The 18,563-nt window shown below is 33.8% G+C and overlaps 1 protein-coding gene across 1 annotated transcript; it reads left to right on the forward strand.

The window, feature by feature from the left end:
* Window positions 1-16,773: 16,773 nt before the first annotated feature.
* On the forward strand, window positions 16,774-17,361 carry LOC114725541 (3,7-dimethylxanthine N-methyltransferase-like). The gene is made up of 2 exons (XM_028912064.1): window positions 16,774-16,848; window positions 16,981-17,361. Exons 1-2 carry the CDS (start codon window positions 16,774-16,776, stop codon window positions 17,359-17,361), a joined length of 456 nt encoding a protein of 151 aa, XP_028767897.1.
* The last annotated feature ends 1,202 nt before the right edge of the window (window positions 17,362-18,563 follow it).

Here is an 18,563-nt window from a genome sequence, read left to right on the forward strand (position 1 = left end):
GAAATCTCATGAACATATGTGCAGCTAGTTATACTGATTGCTGCAGATTGATCAATGCGGCTTATAATTAAATTAACATAAGCGGATAATGATTGATGATTCTAATGTTTAATAGATTCCACAATTATCAACAAGCAGTTGGTTGAAATGATAAGCGGCCTCACTTCTATAAGGAGGAGTTGAATATCTGAAAACGCATCTATTGGAAAGACTTTAACCTTTAACCTTAACGCTCTCGGCTTAACAGGAATTAGTTCTAAATCCAAGATAACCTGAGAATACTTTGTGTTACACCAAAAAATAAATTCCATGACTCCTAGTAATGATGTTGACAGAAAAAAGAACCGAATTTATGGACATAATGAAACTAGGATTGTGGCTTAACTTAAGGATACAAGGTAAGCCACATTAATACTTAGCGATAAACATCACATAAGGGAGGAGGAGAAGATAATACAATTTCAGTCACAAGCAAGAAGAGAAGCACTACTGAACACTAAATGTAGATAATTATTCCGTAAATATTTAAATTTTAGTTCGTCATATTATAAGAGAATTTTTTTTTTGCTAGACCCAACTTTATTGATAATATAACCCACTAATCTCTCGCCTTCATATTTCTTGGACCTCTTTCTCAGCCCATTTTTCCCAACTCAACAAACAGAGCAACTATCATTGCAACATCCTCCTGGTCCATCCAAGTACCATTACAAATTAGAAATTTGAACCTGTATCCACATATTATTTGCGGAGGAGGGCCCACCATATTGCAGTCATATACAGCTTTATAAATCAAGCCCAACACTCAACATATTTGTCGACTTACAATTTGAAATTTGAATATAATTAATAACTTTATTGTAATGAAAATAATAATAATAACTTTAAATAGTATTGATTGATATAAATTATTGATTCCAGATATGTCGGCGTTGACGTGAGCCTTCCATCCAGCTCTATAGAAGCAGCTGAAAGCTCTGATGAAGGATGCCCAGCAAATTGATGCTTTTTGCAAAATTATTCTAAGCCATTCAAATAATGTCATTTTCTCACTTGATAACTACGTAACTGTAGATATATTTTTTTCCAGATGTCTGAACGATCAGAATATCAATTTAGATAATAAAATATATAAAAAATTCAACTTTAGGTGAGAAATTTTAAATTTAGTCCCACTAGGAATTTCAGGCCGGCCCTTTAAATAAGGGGGGAAAAAATATTGCAAGAGTCTACGATTAATACATCCCCAGAATATATAACTTGAAGCACCTCCATATGCAAAACAACCATCGTTTTTCTCTTTCTAAAAAAAAATGTTCTCTCTTCTAGTCTTTTTCTTATTTTCACCTTCAACTTTAACAGATTGACCGCGTATCGACTTTGACCTTGTTCATCGTGATTCACCATTTTCACCATTCTACGACTCTTCAAGCACCTTATTAGAGCTTGCTCAGAACGTTAGGTTACGATCCCAAATTCGATGAACAAGACGTCGTCGACTCTTCCAAATTAATCTACTCGCACCAGTTGTTGAATAAGGTGAAGGCGAGTACCTCATGAGAATCTACATGGCTTCTCCACCATTAGAGACAAGGGCTATCGCGGACACAGGAAGCGAGCTTATATGGCTCCAATGCTCACCATGCAACAAAACGTGTAACCCTCAAAACTCACCCATCTTCAATCCCGACAACTCTTCTACGTATTAGATCCTTTCGCGTAACCTTGTACATTGTTGGGTCGATATAGTTGTGGGAATTCAACATAGTGCTTGCACGGATATGGATTTGCAGATGGCTCAACTGCTTTTGGAGAATTGGCGAGAGATTTCTTTAGCTTTAGTAGAAAACATGCTTCGTTTAATAACTCTTCATTTTTTAGTGAAAAAAGTATATTATTGGAAATATTTACAAGTGGGAAATGTTACATCAAAAGTTCGAGCTCTTTAGAGAAAGTTACAAAGCCAAATGTTTTCGAAAATCGGTAGCCTGCATGATATGCTGGGAAAGTGACAGCACTTCGTTAACCAATCTATGCGGCTGTATATCTTCCTTAGCAAATTGCCTTCTATTGCTCGCAGACCATAATTTCCAGCATAAGGTTCCAAACATGATGCACCAAGTGGAATTGGAGCTGTTGGGTTTGAGGTTTATCTCTAGCCAATCGTCAAAGGCAACTGCCATGAAGTGTGTGGCTCGGTTGCTTGGGATAATAAGATTCCAGCAGGAGCTGGCCGACTTGCATTTCCTGAGCACATGGTCAAGGTCTTTAGTTTCATTTCCACAGCCCCCCCCATTTGTCAATATGGGTCATATGTCTCCGTGTGCGCTCCGCATTGGTTAGGAGTTTGTTGCTAAGCACAAGCCAAAAAAAAGAGCGTACCCTTTGTGGTCCTAGCTAGCCATTTCCACGCCAACTCCCATCTGGTGGATTCTTCATTCCATTCTGGTTCCATAATAGAATCATAGGCTGACTTTAGAGTGAAATCTTCTTCATGTTCTAGGCACCAGTACCTGTGGTCCTCTTCATCATGTCTGCTTGGGGACGTAAGTTCCGCTACTTGCTTCAGTACCGATTGAGGTAGTAGCGCAGAAAATGCTTCCCATTTCCAGGTGTTTTCATCAGCGGCAAACTCAACGAGCCTTTTCTCCAAGTCCGATTCTTCTAATGGGGCAAAGGTGAGATTGCGGAGTGGTCCAAGGTCCCCCACCCAGTTATCAGACCAAAAACGTATTTCTTTACCACTATTGGTTTTCCATTTAATCCCCAATTGCCTGTCTTCCAAAATCACTGCTAGGCTGCGCCATAGGTGGGAGGTATTCCTTGTTCTCATTGATTGGCAATTGTCACTACTCCAACCATATTTGCTTCTAAGAATATTGACGCAGAATAAATCAGGTCGATTTATCAGCACATAGGCAGCCTTCATTAGGAATGCTGAATTCTGTCCCACGAGACTTCTAAGGGCGCATCCTCCCCTGTTCTTGGGTTGGCACATTTGGTTCCATTTTATGAGGTGGATACTTTTGTGTTGTTCACTGGACCCCCAGATAAAACTTCTTAATAAGCAATTGTAGTTTGGTGGTCGTGGTACCTGGGAGTCTTGTTGTTTGCATTGCGTAGTATGGTATAGTAGAGAGAATATAGTAGAGAGAATAGACTGTGCCAGTGTGATCCGACTTGCTAAGGATAAAGTACGAGCTTTCCATCCTGCGAGTTTTCACTGCACCTTCTCCTCTCTGTATTTGTAAGTATCCTTCGTGATCCGTTAGTGGAGGAGTGGGACTCCGAGGTAATGCCCTAGGTTACTTGTTTGTTGGAAGTCCAGCTGTCTGCTGATTGCATATACATTTTGATGATGCACGTTTTAAGAAAAGAATATTCTCGTCTTATCCTTACTGATTTTGTGGCCCGAATGTATACAGAAGTCCTCCAGCACATGTTGCAACAGTTTGACTTAGGCTGGTTTTATGGAGCAGAACAGTATTAAATCGTCCATGAAAAATAAGTGGGAGAGTGCTGGAGCGCCCCTCCCCATGTGGCTTGGCTACCATTTTCCTCTTTTGATCTCTGTGTTGATGGTTTGAGAAAGTCTTTCCACGCACAGGACAAAAATATAAGGTGATAAGGGGTCACCCTGCCTGATTCCACAGTACTTGCATGGATGAAGGGGTAATGCACTTCATGATAAGTGCAATGAGCTGAGAGGGAAAGTTGGCAACTTTGAGTGTATCATCAATGAAATCCCATTGCAGCCTATCAAAAGCCTTTTTTAGATCAACTTTGACAGCCATCCACCCTAATTTTCCTGTCTTTCTACGCATTGAGTGTATTGCCTCTTGAGCAATAATTATATTATCAGTGATTAGCCTTCCTTTGATGAAGCTCGATTGGAAGGGCAGCACAATACTGGGCATTACTAATTTAATAACTCTTCATTAGTTTTTGGATGTGGACATAACAGTAGTAGGATATTCTCAAGCAAAGGTTCAGGACTTGTGGGGCTTGGAGCTTGACCTTTCTATTTAGTTTCACAGTTGGGTTCTAAGATTGGTCACAAATTCTCATGTTGTTTGGTTCCTTACTTCTCAAACGCCACCAGTAAACTGAAACTGGATGAAGAAGCCAATATATCTGGATCGATATCACATGAGGTTGTGTCCACTCCATTCATAACTGGCGGTGGAAATTACTTTCTCACTCTTGAAGGTACTAATTAGGTTAACACTAACGGTAAAATTATTTATGAATTATCACTTTTATTAGACTGTTTCCTGTAAGAAATCGAATGAACACCACATCTTAACTCCCAACACCTAATCGTAAGGTTTAAGATTATTATGGTTTCCTTCTACTTTATTTATATATTTCTTATGAAGCTCAATTCTATCTGGTGTGTTATTACCTCCCACACCAAGTCAAATCTGCTCACACTTGACATCTTGAATTTATTTTCTTTGAGCTAAGATTGTGTCTTAAGCTTTATATGTCCTGTCAAGATCTGCTTATAAATTATATATGCTTTTTTTCTTCGTCTTTAAGGTGTCACAATTGGAAACAAGAAAATGGAGACAGGTCCCAAAGGGAGGGGAACACACTTAGTGATTTAGGGGTGACTTGGTTTTTAATGGAACCAGGTTTTTACATGAAGGTTGAGGCATTGATAAGGGATTCAATTGGGGTTAAAGAAGTTAAAAACGCTTGTGATTTATTCAATTTGTGCTACTCAATGATCATGAACAAATTTTCAGATTTGGTAGTTCATTTCAAGGGTGTTGAAGTGTACTTGAAGCCTGATCATAACATATTCTTTCCTCAGGATGATTCCATTTGCTTAGCAATACTCCTCTTGGATGGCGAATTAGGATTCGACCACGCAGGTGTCCCCAGGTTAATTTTCAAGTGGAGTACGATCTAGAAGCCAAACAAATTTCACTTGCTTCTCATGATTATAGCAAACATGGATAAAAAAAGAAATATGTAACCATCATAGATTCATATCAATGTTTTAAAAGCCAGACCGGATATAGAACCGGAGAGATTAGCGGGTTACAGTTCAAACGGTCGGATCAGTTGGACTATCCGGTTTGGACTGGTAATGTAATAATAAAATTAAATATAATATTATATGCATACAAATATAAAAAAAATATTTATGGTGGAATATATATATATAGACACTTATAGAATCAATATTTTTAATCCAAAATTAGAATTAATATCGTAATTTTGCTCCTTAGCTGTACATCACGTGATGCCTAGTAGCTAGTACACAAGATGCTATAATTACAAGTCTTCTGTGTATAGTATTGGGAATGTGTTGGTCAGTGAAAAAAATAGTAAAGAATGAGATTAAGTGCCTGTTTGGGTCAGCGTTTGCTGGCCCAAACGTGGCTTATAATTGAAAATAAGCTCAGTGGGAGTAAATAGGATGTTTGGTTCAGCGTTTAACCAATCTCACTTATAGTTAAAAGCTGTGATTTTTAAGCCCGATTGAATAAGTAGGATGGTTCTGCTTTTAGCTTATGAAATCGGGCTTTTAAGGCGACTTTGGGGCCACTGATCATCATCTTCAACGTGCTGGGAGGGGGGGAGTTCGCCAACTGGACTATCGCTGTTCATGTTCTAATTTTTCAAGCGGCAGAACGCAAGTGAGGAGCTGGAGGCCAACTGAATATGGAGCTGAGAGAATTTGCAATATTTTTTTTCCATTTTTCTGATATTTTCAAATTTAATTTACTCAATAAATTTCACTTCTTTATATTAAATTAATTTAAATTTATTGTATTATGTCAATTCATTTTTTTATATTTAAAATATTTTTTATGATTTCTCTAAAATTTTAAAATTTAATTCACTTATTAAATTTGACTTTTCATAATAAATTATTTTAATTTTATTGTATTATGTTAAATTATTTTTTATCATGTTCTATTATTTATTAAAATTCTTACCCATTTTGGTCATTTTACAACCAAACTTACTTTTACTCAACTATAATCCAAACAAGCTTTTACCAATCTCATTTTTGCAAACTAGCTTTTCTGAACTCCAATCCAAACACAATTCAGCTTATCCAATTTAGCTTTTACCAATTTCACTTTTCCATAAGCTACTGTTTCAATAAGCTACTTTTCCAATCGCTGATCCAAACGGACCCTAAATTGATAGACGGCAGAGATGAATGAAAATCTGGGCAATTTTTATCTTTTTAAAATAAAAATTAGAGTCTAATAGTATATTACTAAAACACCACATCAACTTTTACTTTTTTCAGTTTTTAACTTTCTGGGTATTCAAACTCTCTCAGCTTCTCAAGCTCAACCATGTGGCCATCAAAATTTCTTCTTCTCTAGCATTTCACAATGCCTTGAACTTCATACCAACTAAAGATGATGCCCATTATTTTTTTCCCTCTCCAATCTATCATTTTAGTCATTAGTTTTTGTTGTTGTTGATCTGCTAGTTTTGGATGTAATCACTATTAATCTCAAGAGACATTCTTATTCTTCCTCCTTTCTTCTTCTTCCTTCTCTTCTCCTCCTCCTCCTCTTCTCCATACCCATCAAAGAGAAAAGAATGGGTACTGGGGACATGTGATCAACGTTTCTAAACCAATTTTGAGGTGTTGGATTTTCTTCAATGGAAGTTGCAAGTGGATTCTGGAGGTGGAAGTTTGGATTGGTTCTGGCCGACGGTTTTCATTTGGCCGCTCCGGTTCCCGAGTTTTTAATGATTAACGACTTAATAGCTGCCCAATGCCAGCAAATCCGGCCTAACTCTTGGAATGAGTTTTAAACCTGGATCGACCTGAAGGGTTGTCTGGTCAACAGTCCGACCACTCGAACCGTCCAATTCGATCAAGCTATTTAAACACTTATTCATATGATAATTAATTCACTTGGCTTAATTATGCATGTAATATGTGGGATTGTGCAAGTACGTGTATGTCAAGTTTGACATTGTCAACTAATAAGCTGTGGAATTAGGCAAGAGGATTCTTTCCTCTACCTTTCCTATCCTCTACCCCTCCTTTACATCACAATCCAATGGTTCATATTTATTATATTATAAAAATAAATATTATTACAATTTTATTTAAAAATGTGTACATAAATTTAAAATGTTAAAATTGTATCTTAACAGTTCGCAACTGTAGACTACTATGATTTTTTTTCAATTTTTTGATACAACTGTGATTATGTGAACTATGTTCTCATTTTAGTTTTAATTTAACAGTTTAAATTTATGGGTTAATATAATTTTTAGTCCTTCAAGTTTGCTCTCATTTTAGTTTTGATATCTTAAATTTTAAATCATAGATTTTGATCCTTCAAGTTTCATTTCATTTAAAATATTGATCCCTATAATTCAACAAAAACTTGAACTATTTTGCCCATTGAGAAACAAAATAGTCCCTTGAACAACTATAGACTATTATAATTTTTTTTCAATTTTCTGATACAATTGTGAACTTTTTAAATCCAAATTTAACAATTTAAATTTATGGGTTAATATATTTTTGATCACTCAAGTTTTCTCTCATTTTAGTTTTAATCCCTCAAATTTCAAATCATAGATTTTGATTCTTCAAGTTTCATTTCATTTAAAACATTTGTTTCTATAATCCAACAAAAAATTTGGACTATTTTGTCTCTTGAGAAACCAAAACCTGTGGTTTGAAACTTGAGAGACTAAAGATTATATTAACTCTAAATTTATTTTTATATATTTAAAATAAAAATATAATAATATTTAGTTTTATTAAATTAAAAAAAAAAAAAAGAGAGGACAGAGGAAGGGTACAGGAGAGAATCCTCATCCTTGGAGGAATTAGTTGGGCTCTCATACAATGCACCACATCTACAAATAAGGTTGAGATGCAAATCTATTCCTAGAGTTTTTACTCAAAAAGAATATTATTTTGAAAATCTTTTCGTTTCAATATTATCCTGTAAATTTTGAAATGTAGCAATGTGGCCTTACCCTAATAAACCCAAAAATTAACATTATCGGCTAATAAATTGAATACTCCCCCTACAAGTGATATAAATTAAGCTTACCTTGAAAATTGAGTCGATCCTCACTATGGGCTAGTATACTTGTGTGGTCAATCATAGACTCACACATGTTAGAATGAGTAGTACGAGCAAAGTTGACTATAAGGTGTGCAATATTGGATAGAATTAGCCTTAATTAATAAGGGTTATACAAGGACCCTTAAACTCATAATTTTAAGGTTTTGGATTAAGATGTGATATCGGGCCTCTTTGTATGAGTCCTCCTATTGTTAAGGTTCAGGAATAAGGAGCTAACCATCATACTAAAAGTTTAAGCTGATATCAAAAGCATACCCGAATTCTTTTAACCCAAATTCGAGACATATCATTTCCTTACTTTTCAAAGGAGGTTTATCCTCAAACCAGCGAAGCACTAACCGTCATGCTGAAAGTTTAAGCTGATAGCAGAGGCATACCCATATAGGCTCTCTTAAAGGAGGTAGCTTAGATTAGAAACAAGCCACCCAAACTCTGCCCAACTTTAGGTGTCACCTTGTCAAACTGATCTCGCAGACTAGGGATGTATCATTACCTAACTCTTAAAGGAGATTCATCCTCGAACATCTTTTGGCAAAAGTAAGATTCAAACCCATACAAACTCTGATACTAAGCTTTAGGAATGAATCATGAACTATCGTGCCAAAAGTTTCAGCTGATAGTAGATGCGTACCTTAATTCTTTAAACCCAACAAGTAGCTTTTGGCCTATAAGTTAGATTGGCCAAAAGCTATGACAAACAGCTCTCAAATTTACAAACTGAATTATTAAATTTTTAGGTTACTTTTGGCCCTCAAAATGCTGCAACAAATAGGCACTCAAACACAGGCTCCTATTTTTCGTTGACTTTGGAGCCACCTGATCGAAGTTATTCCATTAAAAAAGATATCAATCAATAAGAGGTTTCATTATGAAATAAGTAAATTGGAAAGTCTACCATATAAGGAGCAGTAAAGAAGAGAATAATGTCACTTTACTCTAAAATTGGACATATAGGTTTGTAGCTATTAAAATAATTATCATTACTAGTGCGACAATAAAATGTTAAGAAAATTGGAAAAGACAATAAAGTCAACGATATAGAGATTGAAACGTATGCTAATGAGAACATAAACAATAAGTCTCTTTGATATTGTTATTATTATCAACATCATCATTCTAATCTCTATCATACAAGACTCTATCACAACATGATGAAACAAGCACATTCATTAAGACAAAAACGAAAAATACACCCAAAAAAAAAAAGGATGGGGTATCCTTCGTTAGCCAACCAACTTACTAGGAAATGATATATCTTGAAAAAAATAAAAAAAAGAATTGAAAAGAAAGTCAGCTAAAAGAACTTATCCTAACACACTATGTCATATCATATCATATCAAGTAAAAACCAAAGCTATTGTCTTTAACATTGGAAAACATGGAGGAAACAAGAAATGCCAGTGAAATTTGCAAATTTGTAGAGACAATAAAAAATAACTAGATACTGTAATATAAATGAAGTCAGATGTGTTAACATGAATCCAAAGTGTCAAAAGTGTAGCACACCATATCATATCATATCATATCAAATAAAAGTCATCTGAAGCCTTCAAATAAAAGTCATATGAACCCTTTATGTATGAATAACTTAAAAGGTTAACTGTAAAAACTAAAGCTATTGTCTTTAATATTTGACAACATGGAGGAAACAAGAAATGCTAATGAAATTTGCAAATTTGTAGAGAAGCAATAAAAAACTAGATACTGTAATATAAATGAAGTCAGATGTGTTAAAGTGAATCCAAAATGTCAAAAGTGTAACATAGTTCAGAGGCATGTATTCTTATCAAAGAGTGAGCCAAATGTCACAAAATATTCTTATCAAAGGGAAAGAAAATGGCCATATCATATCATTTGATGTGCCGCCAAGACCAAAGATTGAGCCAAATATCACAAAATATGGCACATACATTTTCATCATCATTTTGAGTTTCTTTTCCTTCTTATATATAGATGAATGTCAAAAATACCTGGACTAATAAAATAGGACTTAGATGCCTAAAACAGTTAAGGATACGAAAATAAGTGCTTGGCATTTTTGTCATGTCGATGTCAGATGTTAATGTATTATGGTCCCCGACTCCTAGTACATGAATTGTCTTGCAAGTAGGAAACCTAATCCGAAATGATGATCTATCTACGTAATTACATGTAGGCAAAGAAAATCCAAAATAAGTAATCATTTGGTTGCTTTCACAGGTCAAGAAGGTAAATGGTAAAGAACGATTACAAGGTCTATATCCAAATCAAAGAATTAAATGAGTTCATGGTAAGATTGCTTCTTGATCATGGATCTTAAGGAAAATGAACACTAACAAATCAACATAGGTGCCTCAAATCAATTAATTATTCATTAGAAACCCTTTTTGCAATTAGATGTATATGCAAAGCTGCAGGAGGACCCAAGTAAATAAAGGGGCACCCAAAAGAGAAGTCACATCAAGTCTTAATGGGGCCTCAGGCTCTAGCATTTCTTTACAAACTCAAATAACATTTCAGTATTAGGATCCTACAAAAACAGAAGGTCGACATTTGATATCAGCAAGTGTGTGTGTTAACCTAAAGGCATATAACCTAGAAAGCATCATTGTTACATATGAAGAATGTACGGGACGCTTTTTGTTTGGAGAATTCATTAGCAGCAATTTTGCACAAGATTATAATCATTGTCCAAATGTTTCAAATGAACCTTAAAAAAAGTAAAGTCACAATCATATGAAATAAGCAAATATTATATCCAAGTTTCTAAAAAAATTCACCATTTCATTCTACATTTTATGAAATATCAATGGTTTTAAGGTAGAATCAACTGGAAAAAAATGTATGATCAGGCTACATTTAAAAGCTGTCAATGACAAGCTATCATTCAAGATGAGCAAGATAACATGTGTAGATTGTGATATTTCCAAAGAAAGTTATGAGTACGTGTGTGTATACAAGCATGTGGTTAAAGACATCAGAGAAAGCGACATCCATCAACCAAGTCAGTGAACAAAATATAAAAGCAAAAGAGCAAACATTGAAATATATACCCTGTCCTTCTAGAAGAATCATTTGGAAAACTTTGAAAACGGTATAAATAACAAGCAGATGTAACATTAGAGGTCAATGAGAGACGCATTAGCTTCAAGTTTCAGTTCCTCTTATACCACTTTTCCTTGCATGATCAACTTTTGGAAGTAGTCCAATTATCAGAGAAGATCATTTAACAGATACAGATTTACATTAGTGACGGTATTAATTGAAACTTGTAGAGGATTTTTTACCTAGATTTGTTCTTGATTGAGGGTGAGGAACGAGAAGCCGAAGATCTGAAGGCCTGGCCATCAACATTCAACTCTTCCTTGGCTAACTTGTTCTCTTTCTTCCTAATCACATCAACCCCATAACAATTAACTGCTCAACAAGCCAAAGAACACCAGAACAACTTTTATCTCTACATAGCCAGTTTGCGTTGTAGTTTAACTTAAAACCATGATTCGATTAAATCTGAAGTGAAACCTGCTCATTTGTAGCCTCAACTACAATAAAAAGTTTCCTCTAGGAGACATTGGCATACTGAAAAATCACAATCACAAGCAACAGCACTGAGTGAAAAATGGGTTAAATTACATAAAGAGAATTAAAAAATTTGATTGGCAGTGTCGTACACCGGAAAAGGCCCTTGAATAGAGAAAACAGTGAACCAATTGAGTTGAAGGAATTCAATAGATACCTGGGGGAATCTTGTTCATCTTCTGAGAAAAACTGCAAGAGATGATGTCATAGATAAACTAATGAAGAGTTGTTAAGATTTATTGTTTGATCTCATAATAAGCACGACCCTTTGCTAGCTTATACAGGTCGATATTAGGGAGCAGGCAATTGTAACAGTGGAGGTCATTTTGGAGGATTAGGAATTGTTTAAATTGTAACCTAATCTGATTGCCATCTCTATTTAGTACAAACAAATGCAATCACACCTATTTTCTGGCTTATCCAATTCGCTGGGACAATAACAAGCAACAGGTAGGGTTCGTTATCAACTTGTTATCAGGTTCTTTGTTAAGATCAAAACTCTAAATATGGAAATAATGTTTTGAATTCATTCTATGCAAATATTCTGAGAGAAAATGTTACCTTCCAGAGGCCGTCACCAGCCAAAATGATGAACTCTGTGTCCTCAGTGATGTTTTGAACCGTCAGATCTGACTCTGCAATAATGCGCTTCGTCCACTCTCGAAACAAGCCCCAAGTTTCCAAAGAAAATCAGCACATGAATCGAAGTTATTGATAAGAAAAAGAAATGGTAGTATCAGTTATATAAATTAAAATGATTGAGTGTGACTACAATGATCACTGAAACAAAATTTGCAAGAAATATTGACTAGTTGCAGAGGACAGATGGGAATAAGATGAGCGACGTACAATTATCTTTACATTTCGTTTCTTTAAACAAAGACATCTGTGTATTATCAGACAAAAGTCACAGAAAATATATTTTCCAATAAGTTTAAGAATGAGAGGTGTCTGTTTCAAACCCATCAAATTGAAATACATGCATACCAGACTCTAAACAAATCTACACAAGAATCCTGGAAGCAAATAATCCGAGTTTCACTCGACATGTTATAAACTTATCCTACAATCAGCAAGGCTGCTTCAAAAAGCCACTGTATCCGTAGTTAAGATATGGTAGTTAAAAGCTTAAATAGAAGTTAAAAGCTCCGAAAGAGTCTCTAGATTTAAAGTGCTTAGACCAATAGCCTCGTTTAGAGCCCCAAGAGAACAACATGAAAGGTTAAGAAATGGAACGGAGAGAAAGAGAAGGAGAGAGGAACCCGTAAAGTCAAGTTTTTCTGAAGGAGAGCGTTAGCCTGAGTCCAGAAGCTCGCAGAGCCACTAGGCAAATCCGCCATTGATGACCGTTACATTCAACTGTGTGAGTCAGATTGCCCGATTTGAACCCTGGGATCAAGAGGTGAAAGCAAGCAAAGCAATACACTTCCACCACCAAGCCATAAGTCTGATAGGTGACTGTTCAATTCAATTAAATGGACGATTTTTGCCTTAAGAGTTAAGATATATAGCCGCTAGCGAGCAACGTTCCAAAATTTGATTTTTCATTTTATCAATCTCAATCTGGTCAATTATTATCAATCACAATCAAATATCAATTAACCTCAAGATCACAATTTAATAATAAATTTTTCTGTTGGAAAAATAATAAATTTTTCTTTCCCATTCCTTCAATATATGATTATTTTCGGAGAATAATTTCGCTAACTTCAAATAAATGTAACCGTAATTGTAGGGATTTGCAGGTACCATATTTTAACTGAGAATTCTCTAATTAATACATGTGATTCGCATTTATTATTGTTCCGTTGGATGATTTGGCAATTAGAAGAGACTTCTAAATAAAGATTTAAGATTTTACGAATAACAAATTATGTTTTAAAAACTTACTTATCTTTCATTTAAAATCTAACAATAACCAAACTTGAATTAATTAATAATAATCTTAATAAATACTACCTCATATCCTTAATATAAGAACTAGTTGACTAATTTAAGTAAATTAAAAAAAAACTAGTTAAGTTAGTTATTTGTAATAAATAGGTATTATTTTTTCTAAAATATCCTTACTAATCAAATATATTGGCTAGAACTACTATTATTATAAGAACTACCATAAAAAAAAAGATAAATATGAGAGACAAAGTAAAATGAGGTCTTATATTTAAAATCAAAATAAAAATCAAATGAGCTCTTATATTAAAGACATAAGATAGTATTAAATATGAAGAATCTCATTTAAAGAAATCTGAAATAAGAATCCTAAATATTAGGCCTACGAATTTAACAAATCCCTAATTGGCTCATAGAAGTACAATTATTTATTTAAAGAAATATATTAGATTTTGATTTAGAACTTTGAAGACAAAAAATACTAAGAAAGATGACTTGCTTGATTCGTTGGCAGAAAATAAAGGAGAACTTACTTAAATGGGTAAATTTCATTAAACCCTCATATCAATCAACTCTTAAAACATTTCAAAATTTCAGTCCACACCTTTGGATTAAGTGAATTGCCTTTACTCATTCATTCACACTTAGACATTTCAAAATTCATCGATTTATAAGAAATATAAAAGAATTCATAACCCCAACTACAAGTGTCTATATTTTTGTAAATTGCCTTTACTTATTCATTCACACTTAGGGCCTGTTTGGTTTGAGGGGAGGGTAGAGGAGTTGAGGGGAGGTTTCATCCTTATCTTGTTTGGTTTGATTAAAAAGGAGGGGGAGGGAGGATATTTAATGATCCCTTGTTTGGTTCAAGGAGGGGAGGGGAGGGAGGGATAATAATAATGAATTTACCATTTTACCCTTACATATTAGTTTTTTTTATTGATATATTATATAAATTAATTTACATCTTAATTTAAATCATATAATTTAATAAAAATTCAGTCTTATCATGTTAATATGTATATTAAAAAATTGGTACAGTAATTTTTTATTCTAATTAATATAATAATATATTTAAAATAATCAAATTAACAAATTTTATATGCTCTAAGAAAAATGAAATTTTATTCTCTTTAGGCTATCTTTTTTTCCAGCTTTAAAATATATTTAATAAATAATATATTTATAAAAAACAATTAATTTTATAATATTATAATTTTTTATTTAAATAATTTTTTATAATATATTTTTAATTATAATAATGTATATTTTTTTTATTTTTTACTTATGATAATATATTTTTTATTTGAAATAAATATTATAATAATATATTTTATGGGTAGAAGTGGAATATTGAAAAAACTATAAGGGCATAATGGTCTAAAAATTTGGCTCCCCTCCAAAAACCCCCAATTTGGAGAGGAGCCAAAATGGGGGAGGGAGGGGGGGAGGGGACATTTTAGCTCCCCTCCCCTCCAAAATTTTTAACCAAATGAGGGGAGAGGCTCATTTGCCCTCCCCTCCCCTTCAACCAAACAAACCCTTAGACACTTATATTTTTTGCATTACATGATTAAGTGAATTAGTTAGCTTAATGGTTTTTTTTTTTTGTTTTTTATGGGCCAACAGGTCATGAGTTCAAACTCTTTTTATTGAAATTTCAGTGAGTAGTTACCAAAAGTTGGAGGTTTGGCCATCAATGCTCACGTGGCGGGCACCTGAGGCCAGAGCTCCAACAATAATTAATATTTATTTTTAATAAATAAAAAGAAGAGGTATTATTATATTTTTACTCTTAAATTTTAATTTCATTTCTTTTGAGGTTGATTGATATTAATTTGCTACTATAGGAGTTTATTGTCTCCCTACTAAAGTTTCAAAATTTCAAAAGATTTCAAAATTTCAGTCTGCCTCTAGGCCGAAACTAAAACTAAATTTAACAATGAAAATACAATAATACACCTCTTTTTCTTTTTTAAGTAAGCCCATTACTGTTCATAACATATTCGTCAACTTACCATTTGAAATTTGAATATAATTTAATAATAACTTTAAATATATATATTGATAAGAAATATGGAAATAACGTACTATATTAGAAAAAAATACTGAGAATGACTTGGGCGCAAGGCATATGGCGACGCACGAGTCACGTTGAACGGTATCGATTATTTAGTCCCCCCCCCCCTCCCGCGGCCATCGTCAATTATTTAGTATGGCCACAATCTATTCTTGCTGCGCACAAATAAATTACAATTATAATTTGTATATAGATTTTTATTTAATAAAAAACGAATTGGATAATAAGACTTTTGGTCCATTACGTTTGGCTAAATTACCGATTTGACCTCTCAAGTTTCATTTTTACTAATCTAGTCCTTTATCTTTCGCTTTTCATGAAGTTATCTCGTTACCCTTCTTGAAAGATGATTGTTGACAAATTTTCTGAAAATATTGACAAGCAGTTATTCTAGGATAACCCAATCACTTCATGCAACGTCAAGTACTAAATTAATAAAAATGAAACTTTAAGAATCAAATTGACAATTGAGAAGCTAAAACGTGAGGGACCAAAGTTTTATTATCACAAAAAAAAAATCAGAAATCCAAATTCAACAATACAAAATTTAAAAATATCAACGTGAGACATGATTTGTGTTCCATATAAAAATGGCGCACTTATAAGCAGAGGTTGATTCTTTTTATTATTATTATTATTATAGCATCAAGCCAACAAATAGCTTCTCTAATTAATTTTTTTAAAGAAAAATCTTTCCAAAATCCTCTTCCAAATTTATTCTCTTCTTTTTTTTTTTAAATTACTCACGATCATATACTAAATATGTACATCTCTTTATTCCTTATGTTATGATTGATTATTTGTCCCTTCATTGGTTCTCCATTGCTTTTGTTCCACGCGAATAAAGAGCTATTGAAGATATTGTTCATTTTATAATATACTCGTATATTACTATTTGAAAATGAGCTGAACAATTCTGAAGGGGAGATAATATTCTTAAACCCCACGTATGTTTTGAAAGAATGACATCTAATTTATGAAGCACACCAAAATAGAACCAGAGAACGGATTTTCTTATTAGCTGCTAAATCCTGATGTCACCTTTGGTCGTGCGTTTCTATAAAGGCATAACAATAGGTTTCTGACATTTAGAGTGGATTTGAGAGGTAACTCATCAATACAAGAATGGCGTCCGAGGTTATGGCTGTAGAGCAAGTGTTTCATATGAATGGGGGTGTCGGAGAAACAAGCTACGCCAACAACTCTTCAGTACAGGTGCGCTCTCTTGTATTCAAAGAGATTAACTTTATCAAAATGTGATTTTTTTTTTTGCTTTTATTTATTCTAATAATAAATGTCGAAGATCCGATCATTAATATTTACATATTATATGCTTTGCCTTAGCAGAAAAAAGTGATGATGAGAGCAAGAACTATACTTGAAGAAAGCATCAACAAGATGTTCTGCACCAATCTTCCAACTTGTTTGAAAGTGGCAGATTTGGCGTGTTCTTCGGGACCAGATGCACTTTTGGTGGCATCTAACATCATCGATATCGTCAACGAAACAAGTCTCAGATTGAAGGTTGAAACACCCACCTTCCAGTTTTTCCTAAGCGATCTGTTTGGGAATGATTTTAATGCAATCTTCAAGTCACTCCCGGAGTTCTATCACACTCTGAAACAAGACACAAGATGTTTGATAAATGCAACGCCTGGCACTTTCTATGGATCCCTCTTCCCCTCCAATTCCATCCATTTCTTTCATTCCTCTTTCTCTCTCCACTAGCTATAATTTTCTATTTTTCCCAATCACATATATTAGTATCGTTGGGATATATTACATATATTATTGCATGCTGGGGAGCAGGCTCCAAATTCGTTGAGCAAAAGGAAGCAAATATAGGAGATGGTGATAAAGGGAGTATATATGTGACAAGCATTAGTTCTCCATCATACGCTAAACATTTTAAAGAAGATTTCAAAATGTTTCTAAGATCACGCTCCAGGAAATTGGTGCCTAAGGGTGGAATGTTCCTTACATTCATGGGGAGATTTGATACTTCTGAAAAGTTAAGTGTTCCAGGACTCATTCGTATGATACTCAATGACATGGTCTCAGAGGTAAACTCATATTATTCAACATAGTTAAATTTAACCATTATCAATCATTAACAATAGTGAATAAAGACAAGAAGCATGTCTTTGATTATGTCCCAGAGTCAAACTAACTTTTTTTAATTCACTCCAAAACATTATTATCATATTGATTATGTCCAGTTTTTGCCCAGATTGGTGTTTCCTACTTTGGTCATATCTCTTACTAAAATTGCTTAAGTGAGGCCCATTCGCAGAATGATCAATAATACATATAATGCTGGCTGGCTTATAAAATAGCAGAATGATGAAGAAAGAAACTACGTACCCAAGTATTTTCTTTCATAAGGATGCTTTGAAAGATTCTTCCGTTCATTACCTGTGAGTTTGAATAATCAGTATTTCTTGGCTGCTCTTCTTGTTCGCTATACATGTGTGGTTTAATTTATTATTGTCATGTCGTACGTTGATTTGTTGTTAAGTAATGCTATGTATGTCTGCCACTTATGGCCAATCCAAGGTACCCACGGTTGTTCACTATCTTATCAAATGATTGAAAATAGTGAGAGCGCACTAGTTTAAATTTGTGGAGGTGGGCCACCAGCAGATTGCAATCATATTATGAGCTTTCTAACATAATCTAACTTATTAAGCCCATTTCCCTTCCCTGTTGGTGACTTACAATTTGAAATCTCAATATAATTAATAAATATATTGTGATAGAAGATAAACAATAATTCTAAATACATCTAAATAAGGAATATGAAAATGACATGCTACCAACGGCTGTTAATATAAGAGTTACTTAACTAATTTGAGTGGATTAAAAAAATTAGTTAAATTAGTTATTTATAATAAATATAAATTAATTTTTATAAAGTATCCATTTTAATC

Source organism: Neltuma alba, unplaced genomic scaffold (genome assembly GCF_004799145.2).
Source record: "Neltuma alba isolate B1F8T4 unplaced genomic scaffold, ASM479914v2 tig00012255_pilon, whole genome shotgun sequence".
Lineage (NCBI taxonomy): Eukaryota > Viridiplantae > Streptophyta > Magnoliopsida > Fabales > Fabaceae > Neltuma > Neltuma alba.

Coding starts and splice junctions, on each gene's coding strand:
- LOC114725541 (XM_028912064.1), top strand. CDS start 16,774: ATGGCTGTAGAGCAAGTGTTTCATATGAATGGGGGTGTCGGAGAAACA. Junction 16,849..16,980: donor CCAACAACTCTTCAGTACAG/GTGCGCTCTCTT, acceptor TTGCCTTAGCAG/AAAAAAGTGATGATGAGAGC.